This window comes from Salvia miltiorrhiza, chromosome 4 (genome assembly GCF_028751815.1).
Source record: "Salvia miltiorrhiza cultivar Shanhuang (shh) chromosome 4, IMPLAD_Smil_shh, whole genome shotgun sequence".
NCBI classification, from domain to species: domain Eukaryota; kingdom Viridiplantae; phylum Streptophyta; class Magnoliopsida; order Lamiales; family Lamiaceae; genus Salvia; species Salvia miltiorrhiza.
Window position 1 is genome coordinate 43,327,925 of NC_080390.1, and position 25,121 is coordinate 43,353,045.

General features: G+C 35.5%; 2 protein-coding genes across 3 annotated transcripts; one reads left to right on the forward strand and one right to left on the reverse strand.

The window, feature by feature from the left end:
* Positions 1-4,041: 4,041 nt before the first annotated feature.
* On the forward strand, positions 4,042-9,255 carry LOC131021857 (O-fucosyltransferase 31-like). The gene is made up of 10 exons (XM_057951178.1): positions 4,042-5,120; positions 6,095-6,157; positions 6,269-6,350; positions 6,527-6,597; positions 6,748-6,836; positions 6,973-7,176; positions 7,848-8,118; positions 8,189-8,416; positions 8,502-8,699; positions 8,778-9,255. Exons 1-10 carry the CDS (start codon positions 4,986-4,988, stop codon positions 8,985-8,987), a joined length of 1,551 nt encoding a protein of 516 aa, XP_057807161.1. The 5' UTR covers positions 4,042-4,985; the 3' UTR covers positions 8,988-9,255.
* Positions 9,256-10,511: 1,256 nt separating this feature from the next.
* LOC131021856 (mechanosensitive ion channel protein 2, chloroplastic-like) lies at positions 10,512-18,203 on the reverse strand. 2 transcript variants are annotated; one of them, XM_057951177.1, is made up of 13 exons: positions 18,053-18,203; positions 17,909-17,968; positions 17,430-17,593; positions 15,260-15,383; positions 15,032-15,129; positions 14,848-14,961; positions 13,894-13,954; positions 13,214-13,363; positions 12,964-13,074; positions 12,477-12,644; positions 12,263-12,376; positions 11,840-11,896; positions 10,512-11,443 (listed from the first exon to the last, which is right to left on the reverse strand). In XM_057951177.1, the coding sequence occupies exons 1-13, from the start codon at positions 18,128-18,130 to the stop codon at positions 10,706-10,708; spliced, it is 2,037 nt and encodes a 678-aa protein (XP_057807160.1). In that variant the 5' UTR covers positions 18,131-18,203; the 3' UTR covers positions 10,512-10,705. The 2 variants fall into 2 exon arrangements, with proteins under 2 accessions (XP_057807160.1, XP_057807159.1); XM_057951176.1 differs by having other exon boundaries at positions 17,909-17,974; positions 18,053-18,160.
* Between the last annotated feature and the right edge of the window lie 6,918 nt (positions 18,204-25,121).

A 25,121-nucleotide genomic window follows, 5' to 3' on the forward strand; every position in this document is an offset into this window, starting at 1 on the left:
CTGAGAGGCCTTCCGCACACAAAATAAAGAGGTATGGCGAGAGAGGGTCGCCCTGGCGAAGCCCTCTACTCGGCCGGATGGGCCCCACAGTAGAACCATTGATGAGAACATCATAAGAAACAGTTTTCACGCACAAATTCATCCACTCCCGCCACTTGTCACAGAATCCGAGCCTCCACAAGACGGCATCTAGGTAGTTCCAGTCCACCCTATCGTAAACCTTACTGATATCGATCTTAAGAGCCAGAGAGCCATGTTTTCCTCTAGTCTTCCTCTTCATCGAGTGAATCGCCTCAAAAGCAATAATAATGTTGTCTTGGATAAAACGTCCCTCAACGAAAGCCGACTGGGCTCGGTCAATAAGATGAGGGAGAGCCCTTTTAAGCCTGTTGCATAAGACCTTGGCAATAATCTTATAGAGGACATTACACAAAGCAATGGGGCGGAGGTCCTTCATAGTCGAAGGAGAGGTTACCTTGGGAATAAGGGAGATGAGCGTGTGGTTCAAGTTTGCTGGAAAATAGCCATTCTAGAGCCATTGAGAGCAGCTCTTGAAAATATCAAGCCCGACAACACCCCAAAAATTCTGATAGAACTTTGGATTGAAACAGTCCTGGCCCGGCGATTTGTCGGGGTGCATTTGAGCAACTACCGTTTTTCCCATGTGTTTCTGAATTTGTTTTTCTTGTTGTTCTGTGTTGGTATTTTATTTTTGGTGATTGAGATTGAGTATCCCTTGTACTCGCTATCTGAATAAATTTCTTTTACCTTTTTAAAAAAAATATGATTTCTCTTTCCCCCCTCTAAATTCTACCAATGAAAGAGACATTTATCTCTATTCTAGTTTTGGTTATTTTGTTTAGATACTTAGATAAAATTACTATATCTGTTATATAAAATATTAAAAAAAGTTAAAAATAATAAAATATATATTTTTTCATTCTCTTTAAATAGAGACAACTCTTGCTATATTTCAACACATCTACAAATTCTCCTCTCTCGTTTTCTCTACATATAACATTTATTGTTTCTTTCTTTATTATTCAATGGATCGAGATTCTTTTTTAAATTCTCAAAATTCCAAGACTATTATCCAAATCTTGTTGACATTCTAAGATCCAACGAATTCCCAGAGTTTGATTATGCTATGAATTTTGAATTCTCGCATGATCCAACTTATTCTCCTATTTCTCAATATCACCAAACATTTGAAAACTTCTCTAAAGGGTTACTTCAAAATGTTCAAAACACACACAAATAGTTCAAAATCCACAAAGTTTGATGACTAATCTAGAAGATATAACACTGATGTCTGTTTGGTGCTTCGTCAGTAAAGTCGAGCAAATAATCTAGAAATTAGAGGACATGACAACTCTTCGTCATGTCAGAGAACGACGAAGTTTCCTAGGTATGAGGGGCAGATTGACTGTATGCTTTTGGGAATGGAAAAATTGTCCAACTGCATGGGCATGACAAATATGCAGGAAGAAGCAGTATGTCAATAATTATTTTGGAAGCAATATGCAGGAAGAAACTGGATCTGTCATGCATTTTTTGAAACCTCAGGTTCAAGAAATGATATTTGGGGTTGTTCGGTTGCCGAGATTAAATTGGCCCGAGATTACCTAAGATTGAGTTGGCCCGAGATTAATTTTGACATCGGGGGCAAGCCAAGACTTATAAGTCAAGATTATTCCTATGTGGCATTGTTCCAAGATTGAATCACAAGCCGTATCCACCTAACCGAACGAGATATCATAAGATTAATATAATTCAATCCTATCCAATTCTTCAATCCTATCATAAGATTAGTGTACTTGATCAATCTCTTGTTTTTGATGATATCTTAAAAGGTCGAGCACCAAAGGTCAATTATATCGTTAATGACTCAGAAAAGTGATAAACACACAATTTTCTCTATTCCTATCAATTATAGATGTTGATTGCATTGGTCTTAGAGAGAGGATCATTTTGGCGAAAGATCACATGCAATGAAGAAATGTTATTCTTGAAATGGACAATCAAAATGCATTTCTCCTACTTCAAAGTAGGGAGCGGGATCTCTCGATTGCAGGGGACATTATTCAAGATATTAAAGGAATCTTTTTTAGTTTTGATTAGGTGCAGATCAGTTGGACTCGTCACCATGCTAATTCTATTAGGTCCACTTTGGTTCGTTGGCTCCCTTCGAAGTCTCTATGGGTGAAGTTGAACACAGATGATTCCTTCGATTCATAGACGCAGCGAGGTGCTGGCGGATGAGTGGTTCGTGATCATACTGGAGCCCTCCTTGTTGCCTTCTGCACCCTTGTGATGCTATTTCCAGTTTTGATGCTGAGTTAGCTGCCCTGCTTGAGAGTATTAGGTTGGCTATCACCTTCTCTACTCATACGTAGGTTGAGATGGATGCGGCGACGATTGTTTTGCTCACGTTTGCTGGGCATCACGGTCATACTAGTATCCGTCTTACTGTTGCTTGGATCCGACTGCTTACTTAGCATCGGCGGGTTTGTTTCACTCACACCCATCGCGAGGGAAACCGACCTGCGGATTTTATGGCGAGGAGAGGGCATCAGACTCAGACGTTGACTACTTTTGATTGCTTTTGTGCTCCTTAGCAGTTTCTTGCTCTAGTTAGGATGGATCAGTTTGGCTATTCTAACTTTAGATTTAGTTTTCATGTTGATAGTTTGTTTGTTTTGGCATGTTTCCTTTTTGATTTTGTTTCCTATGTCCTCTGGATGTAGCCACTTTTGAGTTACATCTATTTATGTTTTTTGGGTTTTCCTTATTGTTTCTGCTAAGCGATGTCATTTTTGGACATTGTTATACATGGGATACTGATTGATATTTTATTTATAGGTTAAGGATCTACCTAATCTCCCACACTTTCGGGTATTTTTTTTTCCTTTTTAAAAAAAAAATGCTAGCAAAATTTGCTTTATGTTTTTCTAGTTCTAATTGTATTATTGGCGCGTTGCGTTGCATGACATTATTTTTCCTGATGGGGTGTCTTAAGTTGACGCAATCTTTCCCTTTGGCTCTAAAAAAGAACCGTAGAGATCTTAACTTTTAATATTGTTTAATTTTGCATTTCCACCTCATTTTGTTGGTGAGCCTAATCATATGACTGTGATTGAAAATTTGAACGCTTGACATAAATAAATAAATTTATAAAATTCAAATCATTGAAGATAAATTAAAATTAAAGTTAAAAGAAAGGCCAAAGTTGAAGGCATATACTATTAACATTGTTTTTTCAACATAATAATTTGATATGAGATTGTCACTCACCTCAATACTAATATATTAATAAAAAAATCAATTTTAACTAAATATATTTGACTTGAATATTAAAAAAAATAAAGAAGAATTCACAATAATAAAAATTTATACTATGAAAAGGCCTAAAAATAGTTAAAAAATAAAAAATGAATTAAAAACTAGATTTATTCAAAAAAAGATGAGAAATGAGATTTTTTAAAATTTTAATCTTTAAATAAATATAAATTTTACATTTTAAATCAAGTATTTACATCAAATATATCAAATTAAAACTCCTATTGTGATCTTTAATTAATATGCATATTAAATATTTTATAATTAGTCAAATTTCATAATAGTATAAAGATATTAAAAAAAAAGAAAAATATAATTTATAAATACACCTTTAATATTTTTTTGAACTTTACCTTTAATTTTGTTATAACTACAAAATCGTGATTTAATTTTAAATTGAAATTTGACTTTTTAGACAACTCTAAATTAACTCGAGCGTATTTGATTATAACTTGTTCATATTTGTTATATTGAAATCTATCAATTTTAACTCTAGTATACTTATACAAACAACACAAGTTATGATGATGAACAAACAATTGATTACACCAACAAACAAACAACTATATTTCTGATATATAATCATCATCAACAAACAATCAATAAGATAGATAAACTCCAATTTTTTTCTGCAGTGATTCTATTTTTCTTTTCTAGTCATATTTAATTCCCTAACAACACTTATACATCAAAATGCGAGAACAAAGCACCAATTCAATTAAATATTTTTTTATATACAGAAAAAGAGCACATCAATTAAAGAATATACAGAAATGCGTTTTCTGCCCCTTATTTGCATAAAATTTGGAAAACCAGAGCAAAAACTACTACCGCTACCCCACTCTCTTTATTTCTCTCTCACACACACACAGTGCGACGATAAATCTGTGTTTTTATGGTGAAAGAGCAGTGTCGGTGGAGGGTTTAAAAGCCATTAATTTATCCAGAATAGCGGTAAATTTCTTTGGTGAGAGGTGGAGTCAATAAAAGGGTGCATCGCTTCCGTGAAAGGCTGAGGAAAAGTTGAAGCCCACACAGCTCATGATTCAGTCCTTTTTGGACACGTATTAGCCCTCGCCAAGCGGAGCGGTGCGCTGTCTCTCTCCTCTCTTTCTCTCTCTTCCCAATATAAATCTATCCGTTGGGCCGTCGGGGCCCCATCTGGAAAACGACGATATCATTCATCTCCCCCCATTGCCTACCAATTTTTCTTCTACACATAAGCATTTTTGCTACTGTGTGATTTGTTTTAGTGTCGTTTTCGGTCTTTGGACCAGAATTATGGAATCAAGGAATTGTTTTCTTTATATTTGTTGTAGTGAGATAAAGTAACGATCTTTGCCTGTATTTATTACTATATCTTGTCACACAGACCCCAAAAAGGGGAGATGAATTATTTAAGAATGTAGTAGTACTTCTTTATTTGATTTTTGTTTGAGGTAAGACTTAAGAGCATAAGTACTGTACAGTTGTATTTAGCGTCGACATGTGAGATGCTTTTAGTGAGGCTGATAATGAGGATGGTCCCTCTCTCCTGCATGGAAGCTGCTTTAGTGTAGTGTTCCGAGATTAAGACTTGAAGCCTATTTTTTGTAATAAAACTAGTATCGTTGAAGTAATTAAAGATCAACAGCCATTATATTATTATGAGGCAACCCTCTCTCTCTCAAAGCGATAGCCATAGAGGAGGAACTATGGCTGCTGCTCTTGTCCTGCTACTACCCTTTCTTTTTCCTAGCATATTCACCCCTTTCAGCCACGCTTTCCCCTCTCTTCTCTCGGTATGTTCTTCATCTCACTGTGTGAATTTTTCCTGCTTTGAAAGTTATAATGATCCATTTGTACTGTGTGCTTTTGTGCCTTTCTGTTTGCTTGCTTTCTGGATTCTGATTACTGGGTTCTGTTCGGCTTGAGAGAGAGAGAGATGCACAAGTTTTTTTTTGTAAAAAAAAAGTAAAATATTTGCTTGCTTTCTTCTTCATTATTGTCAGAACTTTGTGGGGTACTGGTAATTTTCTTTATATAGATTGCATCTTCCTCAATTTGGAGACATTGTTAAAGAATGTAGGCGACTAAAAGGAAAGGATGAATTTTACAATCTAGTTATGTTAGCTTAAAAGAGAATTGTGGTTTCCTTCCAAATTGCTGGAGTATGGAAGTGCTTCGTTGATGGTTAAGGATGTTTCTCTCAAGTAATAATAATATCGTTTGGCACTTACGGGATACTGATACCTGAAACTGGCGTAGGTAGGTTGAGTAGTTTGAGAACCTGGATGTAGTTAGTTCCTTGCACTAATTGAGTTAATAGTAGCTCCATCTACTTTGGAAGCTTTCCCTTTAGAAGGATCGAAGATTAAAAAATCAAGAAAGGTCAGAGGTTTGCTCGATAATTTGATGTGTGAAATGCCCTTGGTGCTAGATTATGGCTAACTTCAACTGTAAAATTGATGTTGGAAACAACTAGCTATAGAGCATGGATGGTATAATTATAATCAATGTCTGGGTTAGCAACTGAAGGGGTCGTTTTGTCTAACCTGTCCTTTCGATTACTGATACCTATTCTCTTTTTTACCAACTAAGGCTACAGCTTGTTTGTTACACATGTTATTATTGGATGAATTCTTTTTGATATTCATAACCTATATAATTAGTGCAGTAGCTAGACATTTTTATTTGCACTCTCTGTCTTGTTTGTTAGAAATGTTATCGTTGTTTGAATTCATTTTGATTCTCATAGCTTACTTGTCTAGTGCAGGAATGGAATGCTCCTAAACCTAGACACTCTCGCTTGCTTAAGAGTGCTTTGCAGCGCCAAAGTGTGAGTAAGACATCAATTGGTGTATGTTTTAGCATCTAACAAGAATAAGTTCAATGATTCTTCGAGTATCTGATGCTTAATTTTCCTTCCATTTTCTCCCTTTTGTTATAGTCTGATAGACAACTGGCTGAACTATGGATGCCGTTGCCTCAACAACCACTGAAACGTTGTGTCCGATCAGGCAGTACCTCCAGTAAGTCATAAGAAAATCTTGCTGTATATTCCCCCACAACCGCAGAAAAGGGGAAAGGAGTTTGTATTTTATCAAGTTTGAAATACTTATGTAAAATAATGGGGTTTATGCAACAAATAAAATATGCAGAATTTTTATTTTTATTCTCCTTAATAATTGGCTTTTCGTGTGAGCAGCATTGCCAGAGAAGTCTCAGGGATATATTCAGGTGTTCCTTGATGGAGGACTAAATCAGCAAAGAATGGGAGTAAGTACTTCTAGTTATTATATTGTGTGCTATAAAGAAGACCCTCAAACAATAAAAAATATGCTATAAAGCATAGTCAAGGAGTTTTTTTCTTATTTGGTTGGAATTAGTTGCCTCCTTTCACTGACGTGTATACTTTTGTTTCTAAAGATTTGTGATGCAGTTGCCGTTGCCAAAATTTTGAATGCGACTCTCATAATTCCATATCTTGAAGTGAATCCTGTCTGGCAAGATTCAAGGTAAAATTTGATAAGTTCATCTGTTTATGCCTTCTATGATAGTGCACTAAATAAGAGTGCATATTCTTGTTTATTTCCAGCTGAAGCTGAAAGCTGTAACTGAATGTACCTATTTCTCTTTCTGTCTTTCTTGCAGCACATTCATGGACATATATGATGTGGATCACTTCATTAACGTGCTGAAAGATGACATATCTATTGTTAGAGAATTACCTGATGAATATTTTTGGAGCACGCGGGAATATTACGCTACAGCCATTCGAGCTACCAGAATTAAAACAGCACCTGTTCATGCTTCAGCAAACTGGTATCTGGAGAATGTTTCACCTGTCTTGCAGAGGTTGGTAATCCAGAGCTAATATTTTCGACGTCTATCTAAATTCATTGATGCATATTTTCACGGTGTGCTCATTATAATGTTAACTTTCGTTTGAATTGTTGATTCTTAGAGTATGTCATAAGGTGTCCTTAGTGGAGTATAATTTTAAACTAAGGGGGTGTTTACTTTGGTGGATAAGCCTTGATTGATAAAAATAGTAAGGCTAATCCCTTGTTTACTTTGATGGATTGCAACTTTGGGATATCCCAAGGCCCTTGATTATTATTATCCTCCAAGCCAGTTTTGTTTAACTCTTACTCTTGAGGATAAAAATACTCAATCATCCATTTTATCAATCATGCAAAGTAAACGCCCCCTAAAAGTATAATTTTATTTTGAACTTCCCAAAATTTTCGATGATTTATTAGCTCTCATGGCCTCAAAGAGTATAATAACTCATTTTATCCATTAAAAAAAGCATGCAGACCTGACTTACTGCTCTGCTAATATGATAAATTTTCATGGATGAAGAGATTCACTGCTGCAATGGAGTCTATTGCAGCAAGATGCTAATAAAACTCAAAAACACAATTTATTGGCTATTTCCCTGCTGACCAGAAAGAAAAATCCTCTTCTCTAGTTATGCACTTTGTTTTTGTTGTTGTTAACTTTAGTATCTTTGGATTGTCCAGTTATGGAATCGCTGCAATTGCACCATTTTCTCACCGTTTGGCCTTCGACAATATGCCGGAGGAGATCCAACGGCTACGATGCAAAGTCAACTTTCAGGCATTGGTTTTTGTTCCTCATATCAGATCTCTTGGGGATGCTCTTGTTAGTCATCTCAGAACTTCTCCTAGTTCAAGTGATGCAGACGGCACTAACTACCTACAGAAAGTTACTGGTACTAGGGACTGGCAAGGGAGTGGAAAGTTTGTTGTTCTCCATCTTCGTTTTGACAAGGTCTGCTGTGCTTCATTCATGGGGCTTCTGATATTTAGCATGAATGCTTAAATCTGGATGTTTTTGTCAGGACATGGCTGCCCACTCGGCATGTGACTTTGGTGGAGGCAAGGCTGAGAAGTTGGCTCTAGCCAAGTACCGACAGGTTATTTGGCAGGGAAGGGTGTTAAATTCTCAATTTACTGATGAGGAGTTGAGGAGCCGAGGGCGGTGCCCGTTGACTCCTGAAGAGATTGGATTGCTGCTGGCAGCTTTGGGATTTGACAACAGTACTCGCTTATATCTAGCTTCCCATAAGGTGAGTAACAAATATTAACCTTAGTAACTAATATGCAACCATTTGCATTGGAATGATTTTGTTGTTATGTCGTCGTCTATTTCAGGTATATGGTGGGGAAGCTAGGATCTCAACGTTGCGGAGTTTGTTTCCTCTTATGGAAGACAAAAAGAGTCTGGCGTCTTCAGAAGAAAGAGCTCAAATTAAAGGAAAGGCTTCATTATTAGCAGCAGTCGATTACTATGTCAGCATGCACAGTGATATCTTCATTTCTGCTTCGCCAGGAAATATGCATAATGCTATTGTAAGCTCCTCTCTCTCTCTCTCATTGCATCAAACTAGTCATGGTATGTTTGAGTTCCAATGAGCTTGTATATCACAGGTGGGCCATCGAACATATGAAAACAAGAAGACCATAAGGCCGAGCATGGCGTTGCTGGGGCAGCTCTTCTTGAACAAGAGCATGACTTGGTCGGAGTTTGAAGAAGCCGTCGTTGGAGGGCACAAGAATAGGCAAGGACAGTTGAGACTACGCAAACCTACACAGTCCATATACACATACCCTGCACCTGATTGCATGTGCAATGCTTGAGGTACCTTTGCGCCTGCAGCTGTTTACTATTTATGAATAAATGACGACCCCTTACGCGTTTTAGTTATAGAGACACAGGCGTGTCATGACCCCGCACACTCACTTGGAGATTCATTAAGGGGGTAGAAAATCACTGTAAAAATCTGGGGTTGTAAATTATTTATTTGGGTTTGAATTGCAAATTCTTGTGTAGCGGTTAGGAGGATGATGCTGGTGTGGTGTAACATAGTATATTTTTATTAAATCCTCATTATTTTTTCTGCCATAACTTGGTTTGTTTCTTGTGTCCATTTCTGCTTTGTAGATTTCAAATGTTTATTGTGTTCACGTTAAATGTCGACTTGTGTTATTTTTGGTTGTAATTAAGTAACAACATTTTATAACTCTCATTGATCAATCATCAAACCAATTGAGTTATTCTAGAAATAAAAACTAGAATGGTGGATCAACCATCAAACGGGGTAGATGTTCTTTTTGTAATATTTGGTGCAACTTAATGGTTTGAAAGTACCAAAAGAACATGTGCACTTGCATATTTTCATCATGCGAATTTAATTTAAAATTAAATTTATTGTTGTGCGGCCACCCAAATTAAAGATTAATTTGAATTTTAGGCCTTATTGTTTACAAATTGATGTCTGAACCGTTGAATATCTCCTTGGAGATTAGATTGCCACTCCTAATCTTTATGATTTAAAAACGACAAGGGAGACAAAGTGGGGAATTTCAACTGTGCAGAACAAATGACAAAGCAACCACAGGCTTGTAGGCGTGTGTGAGAGAGGAGAGAAAAAAAGAGAGAAATTTGTTTTGTATTGTGGATAGAGAAGATAATTTCGATTACTTCACAAAAGGTAATTTTGTATCGAACATGAGCCAAGGGAGGATCCAGGATTTTTATGTGTGTGTGGGGGGAAGGGGGGGCTGAACTTGAAGGTATTCCACCGGGTTCGAGGGAGGTAGTCCTCGGACCAATTTTTTTTTAGACAGCCCGTACAACTCGTTGTTGTGTCTAAGTAGAATTTGAATGAACATAGATTAGAAATCAATCATTTAATATAGTAAATAATTGTACTATTTTTATTAATTTAATAATAGGTACATTGAAAGCACATAAAAAGCTACATCTAGTCATTTTTTTTTTAAAAAAAAAACCTATCTTCTATAAATATAAACTAATTTTCATTATTATGTGAAAGAATTTTAATATTGTTTTCAAGGTTAGACTGGACTATGGTTATATAGATATTAAGCCAAATATATTCAATATATATAGGAAAAATATTTGGACTGCACTGGCCCAGTGCAGCCATCAAATAAATCTGCCCCTGACATGAGCTATAGTAGTACTACTATATTGAAAATAACTCATCAATGACGAATAGAAGATTTTGAAATTACTCTATTTGTCACTTCTTGTATTCACAAGCAAACGTTAGATCCCTCCTAGGAGCACGGTGGAGTGTCATTGGAAGGGCCTCCAACACTTAAATTAGTAAAATAGCAAAAATCATTCTCTCCTCCTTTCTTTTTGTTTTTTGTTTTCTTGTTTTCACTTGAAATATTAGAGCAATCTTTATATCATGTAAGGATGACTATTTACAGTGTAAATTACAACCATAGCTACTCTCTCTCTCTCTTTCTCTCTCTCTCTCTCTCACACACACACACACTTGTTACAATTGCAAGTGTGCAAAAAGAAAGGAGTGAGTATTCAACTAATCTTGTTGATCACTAATTGGAGATCCTGCTGTATTCGACTGTTTAGAATCCTTGTTTTCCGTCCGAGTCGCTGCAGGCCCACTGCCACTACGCAACGGAGCCAATTCCTTTGCATCTTCGGGGTTCGATGGGAGCACTGCATCTTCATCAATGGGAAGGGTTCTCTTCGAGCCGTCCAACGCAACACCAAGAACTATGTTCTCTTCGAGAGAAGAAGAAGGTTTGGTTGGAGGAGGAGCATGTGCCGCTTGTTGTCTTACATCTTGTTTAGCTTGTGAAGTAGACGGGGCGCCCTCCGGGAGCTTTTCCTCAGACTTGGGGGATTTGGTTGCAGCATCCCATGGAGATGATTTCACATCCTTGGCCCCTCTTCCAGACTCCTCGCCAACCTCTGTTTCTTTGGGTTTTGTATCGATATCTTCACCTTTAGCACCATCCTCTTTACCATCTGCTGCTGACTGTGTTGATCTTGGTGTCACCTTTTCATCTTCATCCCCCTTTATAGGTGCTGATCGGACGTGTGGTTTGGTCTTATCTTCCCCATTGATTTTATTGGAAGGTTCGACCAGCAGTAATGGGCGGTTTGAAGTAGCTCCCGATGAGAAAATAGAATCTGAAAATGGTATATCATCCAAATCGGCATCTCTGTATACTTTCTGAACTGTGCGGATGGGCGTGGCTAATCGAGCACGATGGTGTGAAATTACTCTTAGAAGGTCTAGAAGAATAGCTTCCTGTTTTTGTCAGCCATGAACGAATCCAAGTTAGCTCAAGGTTTACCATGAAAAGACCGATGACAAAATCAATCTAGTAAAATCAAGCAAATACGCAGTGTGTATAGAGAAACATAACATGAAAACGGACAGACTATGCAAACAAATGTGTCTTGCAGACTGAGGAGGAGGTCTATACTTTTGTATTGCAAAATCAAATTCGAAATTTTGTTTACCCAAGAACTTCCATCCCCATCACCGAAAGAGGAGCAATTACCAAACAGAAAAAGACGAAAAACACTACACAGATCGATAACAATACCAGGACAGGCCATGGTACATAATAATCATGCTTAAATATAAATTTGTGTATGATTTGTAACTAAAGAGTGAAGCGGCAAACAAATGAATCCTTACCTTAACACACAAATATTCTTCGAAACGGGAGGTCTTCACAAAGCAGGACACCAATATCTGAGTTTTTGGAGCTAATTAGATCACAGCATTTGAAGCATGCATCAAAAAATAATTTTTCAGCTGGTTCTAAGATATCTTTGCTGTAGATGTACAAAACAAAGAAATTCCTCAAAAGAAATCATGCTTATAAATGAGTCCTTCCAGAACTCGTAAATGTAATAATCTTATCCAGCATATACCCTCTGCAGGCCTAGGATTTCTATTACAGAAGAGAGAGAGAGAGAGAGGTTAATCTGGAATAGAATATTATAGGATAATCCTCAAGAGTCAAGACACAGGAGAGAGGTTAATCTGGAATAGAACCTTATAGGATAATCCTCAAGAGTCAAGACACTATGAGCATATTAAAGAATCAAAACTAACCAAGAGGGCCTGATTTTCAGTATCAATATTGTCCAGGAATACTCTTCTATGCAATTTCTGTTGTTCCACTTGTGGATTCTTTGACAGAACCTTGCGCATATCAGCTACAATTTTCTGCATAGAGGTTGTGCTAGTAAGTAATCAAATTCATGAGAATAAGTTTGATATTACAGAACCCATTCAGTAAGAAGGAAAAGGTAAACAAAATCCTCACATTAACTTTGCCAACATCTAAATGACTGATAGCCAGATGAGTTTTAATGCGCCAGTGAGTCTTTTGACTGAGATTTCTTATAATATTCATAGTGAATTTGTGGTTTGGAATGTGGACAGCTTCACGGTCATCAGCTCTAATAATAGTCGGCGACCACCATCCCACATGCTTCAGAAGTGAAATTGCAAAAACATTAATAGGAATCCTGAGTAACATATTGAGAATGATATCTACTGACACAAGTCTGAGCAACAATCATTTAATTCTGAGTAACATATTGAGAATGATATCTACTGACACAAGTCTGAGACACTCATTTAATTCTGAAATTCGGAAGCACATATAAAGTAGATAGATCGGATAAAATATCATCCCGACAGTGGGACATAATTCAGCGACTTTAGACAAGGAACATCATTTAAGAATTGTCCAGCGTATCAACTATTTTCATCTAATTAATTTATAACAAGAGAGACCCAATACAAACCTCAACTGTCCCAGAAACTTCAGAGCCTTGAATCTTTGTTTGGATCCATTCATTCAAGACAAATGGCCTGGTTGTATGAATCATCACACTTGAAAGGAAATTTGTGAAAATCTGAAATAACAGTAAAGTATGCTTTTCAGAGGCATGCAAGACCACTCAGTTTTTATTAAATAATCTTTTCCTTAGCTTTACAAGAGGTAGCAAAACTAAACTGAAAACCTTAAGCAGAGAAATTAGAACTTATGCAAACCTCACGTCCAGCAAGAGTGATCAAAACTGTCCCAAACCCTCCAGCCGTAATCCATTTTTGGGTTGAGAAACCTAGCAACTCCATGAACAATGACACTGCAGCTACCCATATAGCTGTGTATACAGTTCTGCCAACAAACTGGAAGCCCATCTGCCAAGAAGCAAAGTGATACACTCCCCATTAAGGATCTTCCTTTTAAGAAATGTTTCGGTCTTTTAAGCATGCATACAACACTTTAGGTTTCTTAGTCCTTTACAAGTTTCCCCTTGAGATCAAATATCACTTCGCCTGAAAGTGATTTTAGGACATGGTTGCTGCTTTGTTTAGTAATTTTTAATTTATTAGCTTATTATGTGTTAGTTGTTTTTCATTTGGGCTGCTGATTACTATGTGGGCTTAGCAAGCGTTTTTATCCTTAAGCTTTCCTAGGAAGCTACTCTTGACTTCCCCTGGAAGTCAAGCTGGGAAATAAAAGAAGTCTCTATCCTTCAAAGAGACTTGTCTAGGATTTTGGCTGGAAATTTAGTGACGCTAATTGCCGTTTGGACAAGGAGAGAGTTCCTCTTCTGTTGTAGTTTGTCTTTTGATTATCAATATAATTCCTCTTGGTTTGGTATTTGTGTTCGTGTTCTGTTTACTTCTATCACACTGTTGCATGAAATTTAAGAGATGGAACACACATTACTAGCATCCGTGAGTTCATTTGTCTCCATGAAGAACTTTTGTGCTTGTTGAATTACACTGCATAAAGTAATACAAAGAAGGATTAGTCTTTTCTTCCTGAAGTAGTTGTGCCATGCAATATTGGACGAGGGAAAATTGTTTATGAATCAGAAAACTTTAAATTTAAAAAAAGAAAAAGAAAAAAAAAAAGATGAGAGGGGAGGATGCTCAGTTCACCAGTTCATGACATAACTATACCATACATAACATGAGATAGACCGGACATTGAAAATTAAGAAAGAACATGCAAAGATCGTTGAAGCCTTATGAACCAAAGTTGCTTAAAGGCATAGCTTCTATGTGCAGTGCTTCCTTTCTCCACCACTGACATAATTTCTATTTTCTAGGTAGCTCATTCTGGTTTCCTTTGCCAAAAGCGGGAAAAGACAAATGAGGAATACAGTAAAGTTCAGGCATGCTTACTCTATTTCGTTACAAATAAAAAATCATCCCATGTCAATTTTAGCAGTTCTCATCTCCTTATGTGCACTTTAAAAATTAAAATAAATTTACTGATCTGTGACTTGAAGATCACTAACACAACAGACAGCAGATGTACATATCTATATATTTTTTCACAGTATTCATGCATCCATTTATGTACCTAATTACCTATATATGCAGCTTCCATATACATTAGTCAATCAACAGGAAATTCATGGAGACATGGATAGCGTCTATGTATTTGTCGAATATAATTAAGGTCCATCAAGAAAACAAAAGAATATAAACAATCATGGTAACCATTAACCAACTACTTGGGATAGACTGAAGCAACCCCTGAAGATCCAAATGATAATGATAGTGAAAAGTGCACGTCAAACTCCGAGCAAACATGCAGCACAACAATTACACATGTAAAGATACTACTAGCCATTTAACTGTATTAGCCAACAGAAAATGGCACTGACCTTGAAAACAAGTATGCAAAGGCCAACACTGTTGACAATGATCTGACAAAATTTAGGAGCCGCCTTTTAACAATCTGACCACCTTCCGAAGGAAGAATCATTGGATCCAATGCTCTGTAAGAGATTGACTTCCACTCAGTATGTCACAAAATCAGGTATTTATGTTCTTTTCTCAATAACCAACCTGCAGATGTAGATTGCTCCTGCCCATAGCAGTAAAGGTTGAATGTAAGAGGCTGTAACATGAAATGTGCTGCTTCTTCGCCAACTGCTATCACTTTTCTGCATTAAGTTTGATGGAAGGTGGTTTAAAATAGGCAAAAAAAAGAGTCAACTCAACTTCATGTAGGCTCTTTCTTGTTTAATAGAAAGCAAGAAACAGTGAAGAAAACTACAATACCAACGCACATACCCCTAGAAATATGTTTCTGCTTTGTCGGACAAGTGGCCTAAGTCCCCATATCGCAAAAATAACAAAACCTACAGCTGAAGCCAATTTGATCACATGGGGATTTCCTGGCAGACGGTTCAATGATCTGCAAAGCCCTAAGATTTTTTAATAACGAAAATATTGTCTGAAACCAAAGGGCATGCAAGCAGATGCTTAACTAAACACAATACAAGCCAAAACACCAGCATGTATGAAGATTATACATAGTTCAAATAAAATTCATGCATAACCATACTTTATTAAAAATTTGTTGGGTTTGGTGGTATAATCATATTCAAAAAGCTAAAAGATCGATTTCATCTGCTAAAGCCTATTACACAACTAGTCAAGCCCCAATGCTGATTCGTCCTGAATTAAAATTTCAATGGTCTGCAAGGAATTTGCTTACAAGTATGATAAATTCACCTTACATCTTTTTTCTTCATATAGTCAACAAATCAAGCTAACAGCACACCCATTGGCCATTTGGCATTCTACTTAAGGGGTATAAAGTTCATGAAGACATGCATCTCTTCTGCTTACACAACATTTAAAGCCCAAAAGAAGCCAGGCAGTTGTCTTAAAATTGTTTGGGGGTCAATGGGGTGTAAGAAAGTTTTGCAGATAATGAGGGGAAAATAAATGTGTACCAAAGCACTACCCTTCTCATATGTATGAATAGAGGATAGTGTGAGAAGCATTGTCTTCACCAGTGACGTAGCCAGACTTTTTAGTTAGGAGGGGCCAAATACTCTCTTCGTAACCAGCTAAATTTATTTTAATTTTCTAATATGGAATAAATATAAGTAAAAAACATCTAATCACTTATTCATTTTTATTACCAATTACACTTATTTTGATGGAAAAACAGAGAAAAAATATATTTTCATCCATTTTCCATCATTTTCACATATTTACTATGATGGAAAATTTTCTCTGACCAGTGTGAAATATTTTATCGGGCATCCCCTTTTCACTCATTTTCTCTCCAATATTGGATAATATTATCCTAAGTATGGGTGTGAAAATATTTTCCAACATTTTATCATCTTTTCATCTCTAGCAAAACATATGATAAAAAAAGAGAAAAATATTTTCTCACCTTTTCTTATCTATCATTTTCCAATAATTTTTTTTTCAACTGAAGTAAACGCATCCTTAAAACACTAGTTTTACAATCGTTCAATAGCTTATCTCCTTTATGTAGAGAAAAATTGGGATTATTACTAAAATAAGAATATTTATGTATTTATTTAATATTAAATATAAAATTACTAAAATACCCCTAGTGTTTTTGAAATTTCCAGGGGGGCCCAGTGCCCCCACTGCCCCCCTCTAGCTACGTCAATGGTCTTCACATGTGTACTTGGCTCGCAAATATATATTTGATTAGAATTTTAGACTCTAGTAATTACAATATGTGATTGTCAGATTACAAGAATCTTACTGTTGTCATTTTGAAGGATTAGGGCTAATCCCTCTTTAACAACCTTGATGACCATCACTTTGCCTGTTTTTACTCTAAATTGTCTCATCCCCACCCCAACACCCAGTATTGTAAAAAAGGATTAAATTGCCCGTATAACTTATTTCAATATATTACATTATCAAACACACATGCATATGTGCACATGTGCACGTACAGGCACGCACGCGTGCACACACACACATATCTATATATTCATTTTAATACTTCTTTAACAGTAAATTACTTTTTTCTGGTAATTTTTTATTTTTAACATAGTGTCAGTTGGATTAATAATATTAGCATATCACTTGTTAGCTAATACTCTCTATTACATATTCCATAGTCACCAAAAATCTAAAAATCATCCAATATAATTCTACAGATATTCTTCTAAAAGCATCAAGTGCTTATAATAAACATTTGATGAAATTACATAATCAAGTGACAGCGCTACTGCTTAAATTTTCTAAGTTTAACAAAGTTTTTTTACTAAAATTAGTTTTATGCCTCGTAATACGTCTACATATTTTCCAAACTACATATAAGATCTTTACATTTAGCATAATCCCTGTGAATTTTGGTGATCCGATAAATGTTTTTTGTAGTCCTGGTGTTACAAAATATTGATTACAACCATCTAAAGCAAAGAAGAAATCATCCTGTTAAAGTCAACAAAGTAATTACCTTGCTAAAGTTAAAGTGGCACTCTTTATAGACGTAGCATCCAAAGAGGGCACTCTATTTACAAAACAGTGACATTTAAGCTGATGATTCCTAGGGGAGATGGTGCATGCTCGTCTCTTTATCCTCTTTGAAAGATCTCTACTCCAAGCACACTGTTCCTGAAACTGTAACAAATAATTATTTTCTCACCAAATAACTTCACATTGTCACAAAATACGAGTTCTGTGATAAAATGCTAGTGGACCTATGCTTGATTAGTGTCATCGTGTGCGACTTGTGTATAGAATTGTGAATAATGCAAATGATGAACTTCGAAAAATCATAGTAATATTCAATTTTGAGAAAGAAAAAATAAAGTACTTCGTTTGAAACAAAAAGTGGCACCAAAAATAAGAAAAAATGATTATTTAACTATAGCAAATAACACTGACAACCAAGCTACAGCACAATGTAAAAATCCACCAAAGGGGGGAAATTACCACCGAAAATGATGATAAATTAGAGCGGAGAACACAAAATTCGCCTCGTGATTCTGAATTCTGCAGCTTAAGACATGGTAAAATTTAGAAAAGAATGAGTAATTGAGTCGTTGAATGACAGACAAAAATTGAACAAGTGCGCACTCGAAATCGTGTGTTGGTTCCATGGCTACTGCAGATTCCGAGTTCCAGAGATAGCTGCAGAGAACTACAGATATCCATTATTGGATGAAACCAAGGATATCTGTCTCAACACTCAATATATACACATATATATACACACGTGTATGGATTGTGCATATCAATAACCCATTTTTTACGATTTAACGAATAAATTAAATAATACAAATAATTTAATAAATATTAGTATAAAATATATCTAAAAAACATTATAAAATGTAGTATAACATTAACATGTTCTTGGGCTTATATTTTGCATCTTAGATTTTTTTTATATATTTTATTTACATGTGTTGATTTAATAGTTGCTTGATTAATAATTGAAGTTAAATATTTTAATATTTTAAAATATTTATTTCTTCTAAATCCTACTAAAAATAATTTCTATTGCCTTTTGCATTACATTAACGGTTAACCCATCTCAACAAACATGAATATATTATCTATATAAAAGAAAATTATTTATGAGCGTGTATGATGATTTTAGTGGTAGAGTGAATAATGTCTAAGATTAAAAAATTTATATTCGAGTCTATTCATAATGAGATTTTTTTGTATAAACTACCTATACAAATTGTTTATAGGTGATCATTTATTTACAAATTTTGTAAAGAAACAACTTCTTAGAAAGATCTTATTGAATATATTTATAGATTTTAGAATAGCAAGTCATATAATGATTCTAGTCAAGACTCGAAACTCTATGAAATATTTATTGCTTTAGAAAAGGGAATTTAGTTACAAACATTTCTTTCAAGTAAAACAGTTTATTCAAAGAAGTAGCATGTTTTACAAAGTTGTGTAATTTTATTATTAGTGGAAAGATCCTATATTATAATGCGGCGAAAATACACGCAATTGAAGAGGCTGCTAAGTATCCACGTGCATATAACATTGACTTTGGTACCACCACTAATTCTTTGTTTTGTTGTACTTGACCAAATATATAACGTGAAGAATGTGAAGATGGCCTAATAGTTGGACCATTTCATATCTATTAATAATTCACAATCTTAGGTGACATCTCCTTCGTCCTCCATTTTAAATTATTTTGAACCATCATTTTCATATTAAATTTTTACAAAACTTCACCACTTCATAATCTAAATAAAAAGTTCAACTTTTATTACCACATTAACCAATCAACATACCCACATTTTATTTATATAATGTGTTTTTTTTAACTAATCATCAGTCCCACATTGTATAACTATTATATAGTGTGTGTTTTTCTTATCATGTGAGTTTAGAATTCTATCTAAATTGAAGCATGAAAATAGCAAATGATGATTTTGAAATCAATAAAATGGTTATTAAACTTCATCATAATTTTTTTAAATAAAATGATACATAGATATATTTAAAATAAATATATTCTTCAATTTAATTTGATCATATAAAATGTTAATTAGATGTATATGAAATAAATAGGTTCTTCAATTTAATTTAATCATATAAAATAACATGAAATACATCTTAATTCCAATATTAATCTTTTATCAAATTTCACCATTGATCTCCAATTTAATCTGGTCATATAAAAAAAAGGATATTTATATGTATTTTTAAAATAAAAAGATTCTTCAATTTAATGTGGTAATGATGAGGAGTAAAATATGCATCAGCGCTGTGCACCCGTGGAAATCCCACCCTTGGCAGACCACCCTTGGAAATCCACTCGCAGGGGCGCTCCGGGGACAGTTTAGCTCAGAAGCCTACTTTGACACTATGTCAAAGTCCAGCTATGACGAATTTCAGCTATGACCTCCAGCTCGGGCAGATTTCAGCTATGACCTCCAGCTCGAGCAGATTTCAGCTATGGCCTCCAACTATGATAGATTCCAGCTATGTCAACGACTTGGGCCTTATTGCACTGTTTTATGGGCTTTAGGGCTAAACCCAACTAGCCATCTATAAATAGGGCTCTTATGCATAGAAATGGGTGACTCTCTTACTCTCTTGACTGATACTCACAACTCTTCTCCAATAATAAAAACGCTATCATTTTACTGCTTTATCTACGCTTATCCATGGGAATTATTTATGAACACATCAACTGGCGCCGTCTGTGGGAAGATCGAGCTAAGACGTTGATGTTCTTGATTTTGGGTTTATATTTTTATGTTCTTAGATCCCGATGAGAAATTGAATTTTTGCTCTCTTATTAGCCCAGATCAGTGATAACACTCATATTTTCATGGTTTTTAGTGTTCATAAGATGTCAATTTTATAGGGAATTGAGTGTTGGATGGTTGTTTTGTGCTTATATTGCTTTATATTGTGAAATATAATATTTGCTCGAACTTTGATGGAATTTACAGGAATCTTGAGATCGAATATGGAAAAATATTCTGAAATAGAAGTTGTAGTTCATCTCGAGAGGAGTTCATGAGAGCAAACGGATTGCAAATCGAACTTTGGACGAGAAAGATATGGCCAAAACAAAAAACGTCGCATTATTTCCCCACCTTCTTTAGTACTTGTGTCATACAAATATAATGAAGATTTCATCTCTCTCAAATTTCAAAGTAATTAAGTAGTATGGATAACAAAATCATTACGGGGTCCTCTTAGTTAACTACTGAGAGCAAAATCCTTGCTTGGTTTTCGGTATATAGAGGATAATATTGAATCACTGGTAAGGAATACTCGTATACTAGTAAATGTGTCCTAAGCTAAGGGTACGGTAAGCATAAGACAACAAGCAATTGGTACTCATGAATTGAGTGTAGCTGCGAGACTTAGGCATCACTAATAACATACCGCAAAACATCATAGAGCAAATTCAAACAAAAATGCAAAAGCCTTGAGTGGTGCATACATTTGGATTTACCAAGACGATGAACGCCCTAATTCATTCAACCCTCATACTTTAGTTTATCGGAAAACGCAGATGGAAGCTGGGCTAAGCTTCCCTATATTAATATATGCCCCTTTCTCATAGGTCTTATACTTCCTTAGCATTGATGTTATTGCGAATATTTTTTATATTTAGGGAGGGTTTTTACTAGTTTTAAATAAACAATTTTGCAATAATTTATGGAATTGCATCTAGATTATTTTACAGTCACTGCAGTTGCTAGTTATCAATGGCCCTACCCTTTCCCACACTCACTTTTAATTGCATCTATTACGCCGAAGCATAAGCTAATTCGACAGCTAGTTGAAGAGTTCACAGCTGTTGAGGATGTTGGAATAGTCATGATGAACGCCAGCTGAAGAAAAGAGGTGGTAGGAGTCATTCCTCATTGAAACCTGCTTCAAACAAATTCCCTCTTCTTCTCTACCAACCAACCAACATGTTCTCAATAATGCTGAAAAACAGAATATCACCATTTTCCAGAAGAATCAAACTCTTTTATTCTACAGTAAGCTCCAGTTCTTGAAGAGCAGTCAGGAAACAACGATGGCATAGGTTCACTTTCTCCTTTGGTGTGTTGCCTCAAATGTGGACCTACTGCAGCAGATCCGCAGGGCTCTTTAGATATTTCTTCCCAGGCAGCCCAATGGGAATGGCAAATATCCAATATCGTTTTATACGAGTTTCATTATTCCGATTAACTAATTACTAGGAACCCTTTCATAATATATATATATATATATATATATATATATAGGGTGTGGTTCTAGAGAGAACTACATTATTTTGGAGAACGTGAGAACCATCAAATCTAATGCATTCATTGTAAAAATTAATGCATTCGCTGTTAAAATTAATGCACTAAAAAAAAATTGCTCCCTTCAGGATTCGAACCCAGGATGTGCATTCATCCAACAAGATGATACATCCACCGTAGATCTTGATAATCGAATGACTGAAAATGGTTCTCCGTTCTTTTTTTTATTTATGGTTCTTTCTTGAACCTCTCCATATATATATATATATATAAAAGTATATATATATATATACTTTTTATTATTAATATTTAAATATTTAGATTTATTGAGACATAAACCAATTATTATAAGAAATTTAAACAGGTTGGGAGAATAAGCGAATATTTATTTTATGTGTTATTAATGTATACATTGTACGTAATATTCAAAATTTATTGAGATATATAACTAAATATTATAGCAATTTATATTTAATTAATTAGATATTTTATAAATATAAATGAGCAGTTTGGACAATTATCGAGTATTACTATACAAGTTTGAGATAAAAATTGGTACTAAAATTATTTTTTTTAAAATGAGTCTGAACATTAATTAACATGTCTACACAAACTTTTCTTTAATTAATTTGTAGCATTTTTTGTTTATTCTATGTATTATTAGTGTTTAATTAAAAATGCTCGAGTTGATATTACGATGAATATCTAATTATTGTAACAATTATATTTATACATTCAAACGGGTTTGGATATTTGTGAGTGATGATATACATATTTGAGACTATAAGAATAATAAAATTATTTTTTAACTGTGTTTGGTATGAGTATGAATACATAGATTTTACACGAGTGTAAATGATTGAACCATACTAACCTCATCATTTTAGTTCATCATTATGATCCGGCCACTCATTGCTCCGGTAAACTTGAATGGGAAGGGACGAAGCTTGATTACTTGCTCTACTATGGAAAGACACTCGCATAGATGAGTGTTAGGTCCGGAGGGTCTCGAATAGGTGTATGGGGGGGGATACACCTATAGACTATTTTTGTTCAATGAACCAAAACGAAACTTCAAACACAAACTGACTCAACCTGTTTACTGAAAAGAGTTTTAACCAAAACAGGGTTGACGACTGATACTGAATACTCTTTAGTAAGAAGTTAGCAGTTAAGTCAAATGTTTTAATTGATACACGTAAAGCTTCAGTCGAGTTTGATAAACAGAGATATGTTATGAATCTTACTGACTATCAGAGGATAGATCAGTTAGACTGATAACACACGCAGCGGAAAACTTTAGTTTCGTAATAGCCTGTGAGTTAAACACGTTGTCAGTCGTTAGGTTTCTCTTTGCAATTAATCAGTTTTCAATTCAAAAAGATACGAGCGCAAGTAAGAAAGTAAGAACTGAAAGCTGTAAATAACACAGAGATTTTTACGTGGTTCGGAAAATACTTCCTACATCCACGGTCGGTTGATCAGACCAACAACTTCACTGGGCAAGTGCTTACGGGTGCACTGCAAACCGATGCTCCTGCTTACGGGTGCACAGCAAACCTGAACGTGTGCTTGCGGGTGCACACAACCGAGACGACTCAAGATCCAATCTTCAGTACCAACACATCTTGTTGGATTTCTCACTCCTAGCACACACTGGGCACTAGGACCTCACGGAGACAGAACACCTGTCTGAACTCCTTTTCGGCACAAACACTCAATTCGGTTGGTTGAATAGAGGTTTGAAAACTTGCCAACTAAACCACAAAGAACAAGTTCTTTGCCGTCAGTTTAACCTAGGCTTTGGATATACAATATTTGCCTAAGGTCTAAGAGAATGTATGTAATTAGGAGTGACTGATTTTTGGCTTTGTGATTCTCTTCTTCGATTCAAACTTTGGAGAGGCTTGGTTTAGCTGAGTAACAAATTTGGCAGCGTTTCAGCTTATGTTGTTGAATTGGTGGAGATTGAAGTGATCCTCGAGCGCTATTTATTGGAGACGTCTTGAATAGATCCATTGGCGGAGATGGTCTTCAAGATTTCTTCCGTTAGAGAGTAATTTGAACTTGGGCTGAGCTTTAATCTTCGAGGTTCCTTGTTTGGTGAGAACGGCTTCTTTGAAGAGCAGGAGATGCGACATCTTTGAAAAAAGGTAATCACCAAAAAGAATTGCCTCTGCAGAGAAAGGACGATCATGAGATCTTTGCATTTAATGCGGCTGTACTTCTGGAGTGCGTGGCTTCCTTTGAACGTTGGAGGTTCAGTTCAAGGAAGCATGTTTAACTGATATTTGACTTTAGTATCAGTCCGCTGAATCCACGTGGCACACATTAAGTAATCAGTCGAAACTAATCCTTCGACTAATACTTCAGTCGGCATCTTCAGTCTTCAGAACCACAACTAAACTAGAAAAAGAACTCTAACACTTGAGTTCAAAACAGTTCTAGTCTATTACAATTGAGACCTATTGATTTTGGTATCATCAAAACTAGGATTATGATATTTCATTAAGTTCCCAACAATGAGATGATGCGAGTCATGTGACGATAGTGTGTGCTTGGTCTTACGAGCTCACACACGCTCGTGCACATAATTATTATAAGAGCACCTACCGTGGGGGACTCGATCCCCACCTTATCGAGTAAGGTGGGGATCGAGTCCCACTGCAGTCGAAGGTGACTTAAGGAAGACCCGATTTTTCGGGTAAGGCACGATGGGTGAAATGTACGGTGCGTGCACCACTCCCGCCAATTAAAAAAAATACAAATTTTTAAAAATAACGGCTCTTTGCCGACTTAAAAAAAATTAAAAATTTTGGTCATTCGACCGTTGCTTTGTTTTTTTTCTTTTTCTCTCTTCTTTATATACTCATTCCTCATTCTTCCTCAATCACCACAATCAACTTCTTCCTCATTCTCTCTCAAATTCTCTCAACAAAAATAGATCCATACAATTCCAACTAAGTAAATTGTGTTATTTAAAATTGTGCAATTAAATTTAAATGAAAAATACAAAAATCAAAACTAAAAAGATCAAGTAAGCTATCAAGTCATCTCACTGTGGCCTCCTTACTCATTGTGGTCTCCCCTTCTATCAAGTAAGCTATCAAGTCATCCCCACTGTGGATGCTCTAAGAAATATTATACTTCTTTCGTTTATGAAACAATCTTTTTATTTTTCATTTTGATCCTTCTGCGAAATATTTTCTTAATTCGTTTTTGAAATAATTCCACTAATTATCACCCTTACTCACATTACCACCAGTGGACTCAACAATTTTTTGTAATTTGTGGATTCTTTCTCCACTTACCAAATATTCTCTATCTCTTAATTCAATAGGCCACAAGACTTGAGCACAAATGTTAAGAAATGAATAATTTATAATAAAATAGGAGATGAAAAATAACTCGATCTT

Coding starts and splice junctions, on each gene's coding strand:
- LOC131021856 (XM_057951176.1), bottom strand. CDS start 18,130: ATGGATATCTGTAGTTCTCTGCAGCTATCTCTGGAACTCGGAATCTGC. Junction 17,975..18,052: donor GAACCAACACACGATTTCGA/GTGCGCACTTGT, acceptor CCATGTCTTAAG/CTGCAGAATTCAGAATCACG. Junction 17,594..17,908: donor ATTTATCATCATTTTCGGTG/GTAATTTCCCCC, acceptor TATTTGTTACAG/TTTCAGGAACAGTGTGCTTG.
- LOC131021857 (XM_057951178.1), top strand. CDS start 4,986: ATGAGGCAACCCTCTCTCTCTCAAAGCGATAGCCATAGAGGAGGAACT. Junction 7,177..7,847: donor GTTTCACCTGTCTTGCAGAG/GTTGGTAATCCA, acceptor TGGATTGTCCAG/TTATGGAATCGCTGCAATTG. Junction 8,119..8,188: donor TCCATCTTCGTTTTGACAAG/GTCTGCTGTGCT, acceptor TGTTTTTGTCAG/GACATGGCTGCCCACTCGGC.